General features: G+C 37.4%; 1 protein-coding gene across 1 annotated transcript; it reads right to left on the bottom strand.

The window, feature by feature from the left end:
- Positions 1-2,756: 2,756 nt before the first annotated feature.
- On the bottom strand, positions 2,757-9,818 carry LOC124135945 (serine-rich adhesin for platelets-like). Its single transcript, XM_046501655.2, has 5 exons — positions 9,733-9,818; positions 6,999-7,116; positions 6,521-6,718; positions 4,275-6,239; positions 2,757-3,701 (listed from the first exon to the last, which is right to left on the bottom strand). Exons 1-5 carry the CDS (start codon positions 9,757-9,759, stop codon positions 3,526-3,528), a joined length of 2,484 nt encoding a protein of 827 aa, XP_046357611.2. The 5' UTR covers positions 9,760-9,818; the 3' UTR covers positions 2,757-3,525.
- Positions 9,819-16,044: the final 6,226 nt, after the last annotated feature.

Here is a 16,044-nt window from a genome sequence, read left to right as displayed (position 1 = left end):
AGGTTTCAGAAGTATGACAGCGCATTAACTGTAAACTGCGTCGGGTGATTCTCCACAATATTTGCTTCTGTCGTCGTTTCGACAACAGTGGATTGCAACGCCGCAACGTGCACACGAAGCAATGGCAGGCATTTGGATGAAAGAACCGTTCAAGGAGTCAATATTCTTCTGCTGACACCTGAATTCAAAGCAGTATTGGGGTACACCTTTTGTCAACAGCAGGTTGAATAACAGGCTATTTCGACAAAATATAAACACTTAATCTGAACTTTTCGTTTGTTTAACATTGATTTCCTTCTCTAAATGAGACCCTTTGATTGCGGAACATGCATTAAGATGGTGATATTTTGGGCTGACCGGCTCTTTTAATCAAGCATGTTTTTCATTATTTGTGTGTCTGTTGCACTCTTTGGGGCGTATGTATTAAAAGCTATATTTTCATTAGAGTTCAGGAAAATTAAAAGTGTAGAATAGAATTCCTTTAAAGCCACAATGAATCATCAAAAACTATTACTTAAAGTATCACCTGTGCAATTAATTTTTTTGATTATTTAAGTAATTAAAGCCTGTGTTCGTGAATACTCGTGAATACAGAATTATAATGATTATAACTCCCAATCATCAACTATAACATATATTGAACAGCATAATTTTTTTTGTTTTCATTTTCATTTTAGACTTCTGGTTTCTGACAATTAGTAAAAAAGTGTTCACTATAGGTTTCAAAGGCTCTCTTCATACATTCGATGTGCTGGATCTCACATGTGTTACACGTGGAACATTAACTGCACTTGTACATTACTTCCTTCATAAGATTTGATAACGATGGTGGCTTGTTGCTTATCCTGCACCTATTTATGATTTTAAGTGGTGATATGGTTACAGATAAAACATGAAAAGTTTGATAACATTTACTGGTCAATTATACATGGGAAACTTTGGGTGAAGGTCTCCTGTTGTTTGTTTGGTCACCAATAGATCCTGAAGGAGCCATAGGTATATATTAGGTGGGTGAGTTTAAAACAAATTTTAAAACAAGTTTTCCTGAGTTGTTAACGTCAATATGATAGTTCATGCACTTTGACAAATATGATGTTTATTTCATCGAGCAAAGCCCGAGTCAACATTATATAATGTGTGATTACACGACATCAATGGCCCTTGTGTCATCTGTGTCATTCGGGGGACTTCAGTGACATTTCATTGACTGACAAATATTATCAGTCTTGCAGATCAGAAAAAAAAGATGGCGTAAATAAACACATATAACAACAAACATGGCATGTCATATTGGAGAAGAAGGTCTTCAAATTGATCTTTAAAGTCTCCTAGCCTTAGGAGGTATGCAGGATAGCTTACAAATATGAAGAACCCCAGAAATACGACACATCAAGAAGATACATGAAGATATTCTGTGTCAACGAATAAACAAAATGTTCACGAAAACTCGAATTGGCTCACGTGTATTTGGGAGGAGTTCATCATACATCATGTCAGCACAAGAAGACTGCTGTTCAATATTAAAATATTTGTTTTATTTGTAATTATGTTCATGCAGTTTCATATATACCACCGACACTCAATAAGGGATCGATGATTTTCTTTTTATATGATCCGTTATTCCATGTAAGTTCATCTCAAGTTCCCTCAAGCCAGTAAATACAGCGTGTTTCAAACTGCATTGACACTGTTACACGTGCTCATTCTGAGCATCCTTCTTATTACATGATGAACTATCACACTCAGGACGAGATGCCTAACCTGCCGAGGTCCTTGTGGTGACGAAAAACAACTCAATTTCCAAAACCGAATCGTGAAAACGATTTACACCGACAGCTCTTTGTTTACTGTTGTTAAATGATTTGGAGGAATGTTGCCTGTTACAAGTACAAATCAATCTACCAATGCGTGTTGTATTCGTGGATATGTGGTGAACGTGTTGTAAAACTACAGAATAGTATATTCAGGAATATTTAGCACAAAACAAAAATCGTTCCCGTAGTTTAGCTTGGAAGTGTATATGTGTTTGAAGGATGCAATGTATGTGTAGGTTTCGTAGAATATATTTTGCAAGATCTCAATAAATGCGCTATCGTGTCACTGGGTTGTCAGGTTACTGTCACTGGTCATTGTCAAGACTCGTTTCTTTACATGCTGTCGTTGTGTGGCAGGAGAACTGCTGGGCAACGTTATGGGAAAAAAACTTACACTTTTATGAATATAATGTGGTGTGCCGGTAGAGCAGGGACGTGTTTCCCTCCTTTGCGAACACCAGGGGTCATCACTGATTTTTGGTGATCCATTCATATAATTTTCACCACTATTTTGCCTATTACGCCTAATGGAATCTGTTTCAACAGATTATCGTGACTGATTATTCTCTGGCGTTGACGTTATTTACCACATAAGATGTCCTATGTAAGAGATACATGTACAGGTGACCATTTCAGGAATGTACTCATCAAACTGTGAATGTTTCAAGAGAATGACTTTGTTCGTACCGGATAAACGTTAAATTGTTTGACGTCACGGAGGACACATGATTGGAAATACTAAATTTCATTTACATGCGATGGAGTATTTGCTTTGCAGAGAAGATGCCATCATCTATTGTTTGCTGACGCTGTATTTAAAAGTGATGTCACTGTATTATACATGACGTCATGTGATGCCAAGAATTTGTCAAAACTGAAATGCTAATTTTAATAAGGTGAAGTCAAACGTAACAAGAAATATTTAAATCACATTTACATTTATTTGAGCAAAATTTGCACATATACAAAGCAAATGTAAGAGTATTCAAATCGGTATAAAAATATTTATAAATGTATAAAACGAGGGCTATGTACACTTTCATAATATTCTCTCTATGTACATAAATATTTCAAATTCAATGAATATATAATAACATACAAACATAAAACAACGCCGATATAGATATTGAACTATTTGAGAATGAACTATGAGACGGCAAATATTCTTCAATGGTTATTTCTTCGGCGTGACGAGCGAACGCTTTAACCACAAGGTTACCCCATCGCCCCAATTTCAGAGAGAAATCTTCGAATTACCCTGATATATTTAAACTAAGACATGTGCTTTCTGGTACTGAACCAACGAGTTTGTCTCTATTGCCTAAATAACCCTTATTACATTTTGGAAGTGTATAAATAACATAGGTCGAGAGAAAATATCTTTCATACTCATATCGAAACGTACGAAACACCTTTAAGGGAACGTGCTTTGGGTTACAGTAGTACTATTAAGAATTATCATCTCCTTATGTAACCATCACTATATCAGATCAGAGTGTATAAACACTGCATTCTCATATAACATTAATCACTCCCACACAGTTCTCTGTTCAGATGGACGTGGCACGAAAGCTTCATCGACTTGAATGTTCCCGGTGTGCAGGGAAGTCACGAAGGGGAGACTACTCTTCGTCCTGAGACATCGTCTTTTCGATATAATACTTTGTTAACAATAGAAGTTCTCGGTTAATATCAATTTCTGTTTCACTGCTTATTTCTGTCTGCTGCAATTGACGTTATTGCTCCAATCACAGACACTCTCAATAGAGTTCCACAGAGTGGCTTTCGGACAGAGGAACCTGTAGGGTACCCCCCAACTGCAGATGAAGAACGCTTGACAGTCATCAGCATCTGCATAGTAGCCAAACAATCCGGGGCATGCGTATCCTGTAAGAAGATATTAAATAACGACGTCATTTCTGGACCGCATTCGACGAACGCTTGATAACTAGTTTAAAAATATTGCTCTTAATATTATCTTTCAATTGCATAATGGATAAGGACAGAACAATGTTGTGATTTAAGTTTAAATTAATGTTCACTTAACAAAACGTTTAAAACTTAAAATCAAAACTTTCGTTCAGTTGCATTTACAGTTTGAATTATATTTGACGACTGACAACAACTACGTCAGGTTATAATGCACATAACTCACTTACCTCCATATATGTCTACATGAAAATAAAACAGGCATTAAGCATAACAAAAGCATTGATATTTTTCTGTAGTTTTCGTCAAGCATCAAGCCTAGTAGATCACGTGCTGCATCATTGACAACAGTATTCCTGATTCTTTTTTATTCATAATTTATAATGTACTAATAGCTAAAAAGACATCTGTATAATATCATCTCACCCTCGAGTAGTTTTCATACCTGTCCTTGATTATTAATCCTTTTTAAGAAATTATTTACAGCAACGCCAAAGCAAGCTGATACAGAGCGAAATGATCGCAGCTTACCATTTGGTTGGTAGAATATCTGTGGTAGAGTCGGCTCGGACCAAACAGTCTTTTGTCTGACACCGACGGATGCAGCCAGACTATTTGGACCGTCGGTAAGGCTTGGGACAGCAACTGTTTTCCTATCAGCAGCAGTGAAACTCTTGTCAAAGTCTTTACCATCTACAGAGTTGTGTTGAAACTTGTTGTCTGACCATGATGTCTGGTCAGCCAGTGAATTGTAATATCCTGGCTGGGCCGACAACATAAAGTCTTGTGTAGCGGCGGTATTGGCTGGGCTGTCAGCACTGGCGAGCATGTTCTGCCCCTGGTGTTTACTTGCGTCGTTGAAATGATCCCCGGCAAGGAATCTTGGGTTTGTTTTCAGAGAATCCATACCATAGTCTGTCATTTCCCCGGTAGCGTAATCGACGTTGTTGGCATCATATGCACCGTACTGACCTGCGTCTTCATATCTATTATAGGCAGAATCGTGTTTGTTGGTGCCAGTCAGATCTTCAAGGTTGTAAACATAGTCGTATTCTGAGGGTGTTGCTGGGTAGGCTTCAGTGGAGACCTCGGGTGTTGTTTCCATTGTAATGTCGAACGTCTTGTTCACTGTCGTGTTGGTGTTGTCAGCAGCTTCTTCTTGAACATAATCTGAGGATGTGCTCACGTGGAAAGACGAGGCGTCATCAGTTGAGTCATCATATTCATACAGGCTGTCAGTCATCGGGATGGTCTTTCCCGGAGTCCAGAAATAGTCAAGGGTGCTGGTTGGTTCTGTATTTGGCAGTTCAGCTGGAATCGCCTGGGCATCGGAATCAGTCTCTGTGATATTTTCTGAAGTTTCCAATACTGTGAAGGCATCGGTTGTATTACGAGCGTCATAAGTAGCATTAGTGACGATAGTTGTAGCCTCAGTCGTTGTTGTGGTCGTAGTGGCATTGGTTTCGTAGCTTTCAGTCATGTTTGATGTTGTCTCTGTTGTCACTGCTGTTGTCGTCTGCTGTTCCTCTGCCTTTTCTTCAGTTGTATTGACAGCGATGGTGGTATTGGGGCTTTTCTCGGTTGTCTGTTCATATGAGGAAGCAGATTCATTTACAGATGAAGAAGAATTATCTGACAGTATCTCGTCAGCAGCTGTGGCATTTAATGGCTGGTATGCAGTGATGTTATCTGAGGTTGTTTCCAGTTCATTAGTGCTGTTGAATTCACTTGTGGTTGTAGCATTCATGACTTGGGTTTCATTGGTGACCTCCTCGGCACTGGATTCTGGTAGAGAAACGTTCCGTGATGCAGCTGCTGTCTCTACCGAGGATATATTTGAAATGGTATCATTCACTACATCTTCAATAATCTCGTTGGATGTGGTGGTTTCTATTTCAGCAGTAGAAAACGTTGAAAAGACGGACGAAGTTGAAACATCAGATTCGGTTGAAGTTGCAGCAGGGGTTGATGCCTCTGTAGATGTAGGAGAAGATGTGGATGACGCCCATGTGGCTGTTGTGGTATTCATTTCTGTAGCATCAGTAGTGTTCGTATCTACGTCATCTGGAGTGGGTTCAGTAGTGACAGCCTCATCTGCCAAAGTCATGTATGTTGATCCTTCAACAATTGACTGTACAGTTTCCATCGTACCTGAGACTTTTCCTTCAGTTTTTTCAGTTTCGCCTTCCAGTTCCTTCCTGTAATGCTCAGATGGGGCAAGTTTGAATCCAACAAGTTCTGGTCTTTCGACTCTTTTAATCTCCTGGCTGTTCATCCGTCTAGCTTCAGCGGAGAGAGAGACGTTAGGCTTCAGGGACTGAACACTCTGGATTATCACATGGGTTGATGGGTCAGTCGATATGGATGGGGATTCTGTTGAGGTGGGTTCAGTGAAGGCGCTTGTAGCAGCTTGTTCTTTCACAGGCTTGAGAATATCCTTTGACTTGAGAGGAAAGTCAGCGGGGAGAATGTCCTCGGACTTCATGGGGAAATTAACTGCAACACATAATTACGATAATTCGATTTTTTGCTTTGGTTGACTTTGGACCTATTAATAGTTCTCTAAGAGCGACCCTATGAGCACATATATGATGTTCTCCAGAGGAACATGTCCAGTGACACAAACTCAAGGATATTATTTTCAACTTACAACAGAAGATTGAAAACATTTCAAGTTAAGCTCAAATTGGAAAGAGAATATATCCTTGACATACGAAGAGAGAGAAATTCTTTTAATCATAATAGTATCTATCGGTGGAATAATCTCCTATAATTACCAGGGAATGGGATGGCATCAGCGTTTTGTAGTTTAGTGGTCATCATATGAGGGAAGCCTTGTTCCTTGGCGGCTTGGGCAATGATGTTGTCCATCTGGGTAACGTCGCCATTTCTCTCTCCCATAACGGCTTCACAGATAGCGGGAAGGTCAATTTCAGCAAGGAGTTTCAGGATAGTGTCGATAGCCTCTGCTTTATCTGTAGAATCATATGAACCAACAGTTATAGCGATATTAAGATTAGGGGAGAAAAAGAGAATTTAACATCACTGAATAAAGAGAGTTTAAGGTCGTGAAATAGTGAGTGAATGCTGTTTTACACCACAGTCAGCAATATTCGAGCTACAATACGGCATCTTTTACATATTCTAGTCTTGGCCAAACAAAAAATATTCTAAGTTAATTACAAACATCTCAATACTTCTAAGTCATGATCATAAAAGTAAGGCTGAATGATATAACCAGTTAGTGTGTCTTACCTTGTAAGGAATTGGAAATGTTCTCGTTGAGCAGCGTGGTAATTCTCGCTGACACATCAAGGGGTTTGGAGGTGACATGATGTGCCAACAGCACCATCAGCAGCGTAGCCAGCAACATCTTCAAAGCAAGACAGTGAAAGATGAAATGAGTCGAAAACGTTTTAACCATCAAGGAAGTACAGGTTTGCCTAGCTAAACAAACGTTTGTTTTTTCAAGCCTCGTATTGGCTGCAGCTGCCTTCGGGACGAAACTGGGCAATACTTTCCTGCTTCAACTGTCAAATATGTTGGTCAAACACAACTTGTTTGACGCGTTATTGACACGCCATGCGATGTCAGCCACATTGGACGTTGAAATATAGGCCCCCGCCTACGGCCTTGTTGTGCTATCAGGTTTTAATTAATTAGTAAACAAGTTTACAAGCGAACATATTTACTTCTGGGTTTCTCCTGCCCTAGGTGTAGTCCGAAAGCCAGGATGGATAAAAGTGCCGTAACGTATGTTAACCTGTACGTTCCAGGCTTACACTCATCGCTCAGTAGCTTTTTTTAAACCAGAGGATCACATCGGGTTTCTAAAGTCTAGAAGGATTACCGTCTTTCCCAAGACCGATCAAAAGGCGATTTCTCGACAATGAATGAGTCCGTCTGTCTCTGGGTATAGGTTTTTAACTTCAGAATAGCTTGCATTCTTTGACTGCTTGTTACAGAATTTAAAGATAAATATATGTTTAAGGTTCAAATACGCAGTCCAACTTTCACATACACAAAAATCCACAGTTTAACGTTTAACGTGTTATGTTGAATGACTTAACCCCGTCTTTTTTAGTAAAGAGTATTTGCTCATTTCATCTGAATGTTAAGAAATGTTAAAAAAGGTCAGTGATTAACTCAAATAGTGTTCTTCTCATACAATAAAAGGAGAAAAATCAACTGAGGTGCACTAACATGAAACCTGATCTTAGTATATCAAGGATGTTTTAGTATCTAGCCACACAAAACATCAGTTATATAAGAAGATTACTGCTTGTTCGTGTCTTTTATTTGAAAATATACCATATGGAAATATGCAGATATTCAGCTGTGTTTCAATCAGCTTATACACACAAAAAACAATCGAGTTTTACAAACTATTCCCTGTTGCATTTTTTCGATATTGTTGTTCTCTAATCTGTGTTCCAGTCAACTATACATTGACAAAACAATAGCGCTTGTCGTACTGAGGTTATTTGGCAAATCCTTGACATGTCTACACGTGAAATGTTAGTAAAAACAAATTTCTTTGATAAATACTTTAAACGTTTGAGTGAGTAAGACAGCAGATCCATGCAAAAGTTTCTTATGGCAGAATGAGGTAAACGGCAGCGCTGACTCACTGACTGCATGCTCAATCTACGTTAAGATATCATGCCGTCCAGCCTGCTAACTGAAACTGAAACACCTGTGATATTCCACAGCCCTAGATTGATCGACGTCTATATGCAATCCTATATGCATTTCGTTCTTCATGTAATTGCATGTAACCGTTTAAGATATAGTTTTCAAATGAGTCCTGACATTTCAAAGATGCCAATATGCACATTCATGTGGCCTTTTCCTGTCATGAATCTGCTTCGAACGTAAATCAACTATTTCTAAAATAGTGTACCTCTTGTATTTCTTAAGATCTTCCAACTATAATGTAGACCTCTAAGTCTGTATATTTGTAAGTGAATCAGTGATGAGTTATAACAATATTTTGTCCTTTAATGCATATGAATAGTACCTAAATCTAAGTTAATGGGTTTCTATTCAGCCTCAAACTGTACTTCGGTCCACTTGCTAGATTTTGACTGAACTATTCATAAATATACTTTTCGGACACTGCGTTATTTTGCATTTAACGATACACAGGTGTAATTTCCAAGACTGTATTAAATATCATCAAACGATTGAATTGTATACTTCCCTGATTGCATACAATAGCATCAAACTACAATAGCATCTAATTATGCACAGGAACATGTGAAGGATTCCATACGTCAATGTTGGATATAGCAATTTCTCGATTTACTTAATTTCATTAAAGTGCGAAAGTCAGTATTGATATGCGTATATATCAAACCATCTATGCAATATGGATCCCTGCAGAAGTATATATCATATAAGTCAATATATATCATATAATTACCATAAACAATCATTTATAATTGAATCATGAGCCCGATATTACCAGAAATTCTAAAAATGGATGCAACCGTCGGAGTCATAATAATTATGAAAAACAAACAGGATAATGAAATATAGAAGCATGCAGTATTTAACTCTCAGAGATAGTTAACACTAGGCAGGCAGACTCATTCCAAAGCTAAGAAATACTTATGAAAGACAAGTAGGATCATATATATAATAGAATGCAGTATATAATCCTTTACACTAGTTAACACTAGGCAGGCAACCTCATTCAAACTCTTAGAGTCGTGCAAAATATATCATCAGATTTAATTACAGTCTTAATCCGCAAAGAGCAAACTAGAATATGAACGATACTGTGAAATAAGCAAAACTAGATATGACAAGAATATATTGTATTATTACTTGTCCCATCGGAAGTAAACAAATATTTCATAACAACATTCATTTCCATTACCAGGGTATAACATTTTATCAAAATCTCAACATTTTGAAGTCCACGTTCTAATAACCATAAACCTGAAATGTCTTGCAGACTAAGTCCATGTAAAACTTTTCCTACCTTTCTAGTAGCGGCAGGGTATACCATATTTCCAAAGCCTCGAGTCAAGTGAGTTCGCAGAGCTCTTAATGTCTCTATCCCAAGATCTCACTCTGAAATGTAACTTCCACTGAAGCCGTGCCCCTTTTATACCTGCTTCTCGCTGGTAATTACACTATCCCTATAAAAAAACCGACGGTTCCCTGTCCGTTAGAAGCCAGTGTTTGAGGCTTTATTTGTTTCTTCATCTGACTAAACAGGTCTATGTAAACAGGGCCCTGTGAGCCGTGCTTTGTTTCCAGCCAGCACTAGGCATGTCCTACGGCTTCCATCGTTCAGCCAGAGCACGACCTTGATTTCATGATATAGTTCAACACCATACAATCTTTGTAAATTTATGTAATAAGAAAAAAGTGAACTTTATGCTTTTTTATCTAATATTTGTAGACATAGGATGCATTTTCGACGATTTGAATTCTTTTGAAGTATCCCTGGAAGTTTAAGCGCTGCATGTCAATGTTTTTTGTTTAATTAATCAACAGGCGGGTCTAGCAGTGATTGCAGAATTTCCTGATTACATATTTCACGATGACGATAGTATGATTAGCGAGGAAGACTGTTTTACTTCCTTGTGTTGGTATACATATAACTGTTTATGTCTTAACCTTCTAGTGAAACCATTTATCACAATATTTGGGTGTAATGTTGTATGATAATTACTATCAGGACATGAGACTTAAAGAATGATTTCTGAGAAATGAACACTTTTTTTCAATTTCATTGAAGCTGCATAGGTTTGCAGGTTGAAAGTAGTGACAACTATTATGAATTAGAATCAATGAATGCATTATTCATATTATCATTTTCCTTAACTTCCATTTGACAAATGCAGTGTATGGATTTTGTTGTGCTATTATTTATTAAACAATCATTATGAATTTATATTATTATAACAATTACAGATTAACGCCTTCGGCGAAGATAAATGCATCATTTTCTATTCATGCGTCACCTGATCAGTCAACGGAAAATGTACAAATCTCTGTGGTGCATTTCTAATTTTGTTTCATTAAGTAGTCAATAGTCAAACCGATATACTTGCATTCCCTTAATGTCTTAGAACAAATCTTTATGTATAATCCAGAGTAGGGTACAGGCCCCAGTTTCATGCATCTTAAGATGTAGGCTTAAAACATTGTGTTATTTTGTTTTATTGTAGCTGTATCCGTATTAGTAATATAAAGTACACGTAAAACCATTTGAATAATACCATGTTTTCGAAAGAATCTAACAATCGTTTATCGTTTAAACTTCTTCATCTGCTTGTTTTGCCAGAACGTAATTACACTTAAATAATCGTAAAATGCGTCAAAAAAAGGTCAATAAGCCAATCACAGATGAACAACACAATCTGTGCATCACATTGTTCCTAAAAGGTATGAATTTATGTCCAGAATAGTTTCTCTTATTTACACTCATAACATTTATCAAGTGAAAGATTTCAACCGAATAACTGGACCCCAGTCTGACGCTTGTTATTTTTCTGTTAGTTTTAATTGTTTGACAACGACAGAGACAATGATTATAATGTGGTGTAGGGACCGGTATGGTATGTACGCATAACTCAGGGTCACAAATATCAATATGTAGACGCAATTTGGAAGAAAATTATCAGCCGTGCCGGGAATATTTGCAAATGTCTACGACAACTGGAACATTTTTGGAAATTCAGTTCCTATTTTCATAATAGTGTGACACACAGAGATAAACAATTTGTACCTTAGAGGCGACCTTGAAAATGAAAGGGAATAGTAACCACGACGGAGCGTCCTTTGTACTCTTCAAGTAGAACAAGACATCAGAAAGCAAAAGACTTGTCAACATAAGAAGGCGACCAACAATAAACAGTTGCACAATTAGCCAAAGCCAATACACGTTTCTACAAGGCGGCATACAACTGTTGAATTCAACAGATTCAGTCGATTTGATGTATGTATGGAGCTGACTGTCCATGTCAATTTGGAGCTGACAATTTGTAATTGTCACAGTTGATAGATGTGTGTGAATATATGTGATGCCTGTTTGATGGCGTCACTGCCTGGCAATTTCAGTTAACCAGGAAGTTATTATTGGTGGCACTTCATCTGTCGAAAAAGCAGGACAAGATAACTGTATTAGAGTTGTTAGGTATATATATATATATATATATATATATATTCGTCAAACTTGATGAGTAAATTATACACTTCATCTTTGAACTTTCGTATCTTGCATTTTAAACTTATGTATTTTTCAAGTTGACAAATTGTAGATGTTCTGATTCTTGAATGTGTTTCCCCTTTCTGAAGACATGGGCGCTGCCAAAATCTCATTTTTAAAGAAATTGTTTTTAAATCCCGAAATCCGTCCCTTCCCATTTACATAATAAGGAGATAACTATTTTTTTCATATATATATCCAAAACTAAGAGATCAGATTCTATCGCAAATCCCTCATCCAACTACCAGAACACACGCTCTTTACAGCAAAGCATATTCGTCATATTTCATGAAGGAAGTGGGTCTCATAAAGCGATGTTGCACCGCACCGATCCTTTGATTCTGTTGCTTTATTCAGATTTATCCCAAATCGCAGACAAGGCTTTTTTAATCCTCAGTTGAAACCTCATATTGCCTGAAGCTCGGTCCAGACGTTGGTCAGGGAAATGCATGCAAATTTATGACAACCACGACATGAATAAAGTAAATTTGCGGACCATGATTGTTGAACCACTCCCTCTCGCCAATCATCTGGGTAAACACAGTTGGCTTATGGGTTTATCTTGTTTATTATTGAGACTTGCTGTAAGCCGCTGGAACACGTCTGTGGTCAGATCAGGTTCAAATCAATGGAGCCGGTGGTTTTTTGGTGCACTGGACAACAGTTAAACAGGTATTGTGTCAGAACCATCAGCTATTTGTTGAATCTGATGAAAGAAGCCGATAAACATTTAAGTGTCGATGTCACAGAGTTTGTAAATTCTGTATTTTCGTTGATTGATGGAGGATTGGGAAGTCCTTATACTATATTTTCGTTAGGAATTCTTACGAATTTCGACGTTTACGTTTCCCTAACACGGCTCTTGCCACTGTTTGTTGGCTACAGTTGCTTCTTGTTTTAACATGATAAATTTTAGTATTGTAAAGAATTATCATTTTAAATTTCCATTTTGATATCTTCAAATTATACACAAAATAGAGGCTCAACTTTGGAAGTAATGTTAATGTCTTCCTAACCATAACATATACATTAATTTAAGAGTAATTATTGTCTTGCTTCGAAATAAACGTAATTGCTATTTCTCGCATCATATTTATTTTGGCAAGTATTTCTTGTTGAATTATTCAAGTTGTAATGTTGATAGTCACTTCCTCCTTAGAAACCGAACCAGGATGAAAACATGTTGGCGCGTTTCAAAGTTGCCCTCCTATAAATCATTTTTTAAAGATTCTGATGTTTTTTATGTGTTGTAATCCTCTAACGTACTTCCCAAAAGAAACATTGTGTGTATTTCCATGTTGGTTGACAGACTGACAATGTACCCACGAAAGTGACAGTTGCATCACACGAACAAATATAAAAAGTCCACGCCAAATTGTAAAAGTTCATGGAGCGCATCTGCATGTGCTCGGCGACGGACAACATTCGATGATGTCGCTGTTTGTTCATTTTTGAGGGGCGGTAGGGTAGCCTAGTGGTTAAAGCGTTCGCTCGTCACGCCGAAGACCCGGGTTCGATTCCCGACATGGGTACAATGTGTGAAGCCCATTTCTGCTGTCCCCCGCCGTGATATTGCTTGAATATTGTAAAAAGCGGCGTAAAACCATACTCACTCACTCACTCACTCATTTTGGTGAACTGTGTCATTGATAAATTCCATTAACCTGTATATAAAATGTTGTCTTCTGTGTCGTTACTCCATACTGCGAACCACACTGATCCTGAAACTCCCGAATGAAAACGTTGTTTCATAATATACCCAACGTTAAAACCAACTCACAAGAAAATCTGGTCACCGTAAAATACGTCGTATCTTTTATGGATAGCTTGTGACACACTTGCGTAAAACACCTAATATTTACAATCAATATTCGTCACTTTATACCATACAGTGCGAATTATTTAAGAACTGATAATCGCACTTTCCGAAAGATTACTCTCAGGAACTAAAAGGACATTTCAACTAAAAAACAATAATTCGTTAAACCGGAAGATGAACTGAGAAGCGTACTGTAGCCGGTTTTCATTGAATATCATATTATACGGGAAATATATCATATCTCAAAAATTAAAAAAAGTGTTATTCTCAAACACCCGGTGTTTTTATTGTAATACTACAACTATTCAAGCTTGTAGGTGTTCAGAGATTGTTCGTTTCCGTTCTGTCTGCAATGGGTTTTTTAATGATATAGAGTATGCATATGACTGTGGCAATGGTGTTCTAATCACTATATCAATATAGTTAAGGTCCCGGATATAATCATCTTCGTTCATAATTCCTCGTCATGTTTCAAACTATGTGGAAATAAGCGAATCATATATTTCAAAGATTTCTCCTTATACATAATAGTCGGATACATTATGATTATTAAGAATACCATCATCAAACAGGACTAAAATTGATTCAATAACATCAGTTACTACAAGGGGCGGTCGAGTAGCCTGGTGGTTAAAGCGTTAGCTCATCACGCCAAAGACCCGAGTTCGATTCCCGACATGGGTACATTGTGTGAAGCCCATTTCTGGTGTCCCCCGACGTTATATTGCTGGAATATTGCTAAAACCGGCGTAAAACCATACTCACTCACTCACTCAGTTACTACAATAAAGAAGAACTTACAAACAATAAATAACAATTCCACAATATGACAAATGGAAGTGCTCAGTTCAAATTCAAATATCAAAGGATCAACATCCCAATAGAGGATCATAAATGTGGGTCAAAACGACTGACCACAAACCAAAACAAGCATTAGCAGACCACAATAAGAACACAAGGCCTCGCGCACTGACCGTGTTTCGATTTAATGCTCGTGACAACAGAACTTTAGGTATTCTTGATTCTCTGCCATTTCAAACATATATGAAAGGAAGTATCACACTGTCAAACTGTTAACTTCCTTCCTTAAGGAACGCAAAAGGGGGTGTACATGAATGCTTGTGTTTTCAAAAAGAATAAATATATACGAAGGGATATTCCTATGAAAATTGATCGAAAGCCCTATACATGTATTTACATAGAATCATCAACATAAGTACGACAAATAGCTTATATCAGGCATCGAGTCTCTTTCGCTGCAATTTTGCATCCTGTTTGCTCATGACATACCAAGTTGATATGTACTATTGGTTAAACCGTCCTGCACTGACCGAAATGGATTGCAAACCTCTCACCCTTACCAGGAAAGCACGTTAACTCAATCGATTTGCTTCGGTAATCATTGCAAAACACAAATTCCTTTTCCCAGATCCGCATGTTTTGTCTGATGCAAGATTTGAAACAGGGAAAAGCAACCGTTTGTGCTATGTGTTACGCAAGCATACCGAAGAGTCGCCGATTAAGCAGAATTCTGGGTAATTTGGTAAGAGATCCCAGCTTGCCTCCGTTAACGCCCCAAAAGATGTTCTGTCAAATAGTATTTAGAAAAGACTCAAACATCCGTATTAACGTCGTTGTTAGTGATTTTCATCTTAATGTAGAAATTTGACCACTGCTTCATGTGAACAGTTAATTAAAATATCGAATCAGGTAAAGATACAAAAGAAATGTTTGGAATCTGTTTCTGGTGTTGACGTGTTATATTTTACGTGACCGTTTTAAGGGTCACCTTGCCATTAATGTAAAACAATATGAGTAAAGAATTTTAAAATGTATATACGTCACATACAACCTTTATCTTATTAGCTACAATTGCTCACTGTCTTCAGTGATAGTGGTTCGTGAGAGTTGTGTTTTATATTTCTATTATTTATATACCTTTTAGCCCTCATTTGTTTTTTTATGGTGTGTGATAATAATCATAATAATTAACCATTTGTCAAGCGCTTATCTCGATGATCTATAACATGCTAAAAGCTAAGCGTTAATAAGGGTTAAGTGGAGTTGGTATGGGTTTTTTAATTTACACAGATAGTTGGTTTATGTAATTCCGGGTATTCCTTTCTGACACAATCTAGACAGATGCTACATAGGCCTTGCGGAAGAGATAGCTTTTGAGAAGAGTTTAAAATTTTGAATAAAGAGGATACATTTTGCGATAACTTGTTACATCCAACTACTGCTGCTTTGGAGAA

The sequence above is a fragment of the Haliotis rufescens genome, unplaced genomic scaffold (genome assembly GCF_023055435.1).
Source record: "Haliotis rufescens isolate VD_foot unplaced genomic scaffold, xgHalRufe1.0.p SCAF_4, whole genome shotgun sequence".
Lineage (NCBI taxonomy): Eukaryota > Metazoa > Mollusca > Gastropoda > Lepetellida > Haliotidae > Haliotis > Haliotis rufescens.
Note: the sequence above shows the minus strand (reverse complement) of the source record. Positions and strands in the feature narration are given on the sequence as shown.

Coding starts and splice junctions, on each gene's coding strand:
- LOC124135945 (XM_046501655.2), bottom strand. CDS start 9,759: ATGGTATACCCTGCCGCTACTAGAAAG. Junction 7,117..9,732: donor ACCCTGCCGCTACTAGAAAG/GTAGGAAAAGTT, acceptor CTTGCTTTGAAG/ATGTTGCTGGCTACGCTGCT. Junction 6,719..6,998: donor CATTTCCAATTCCTTACAAG/GTAAGACACACT, acceptor ATGATTCTACAG/ATAAAGCAGAGGCTATCGAC.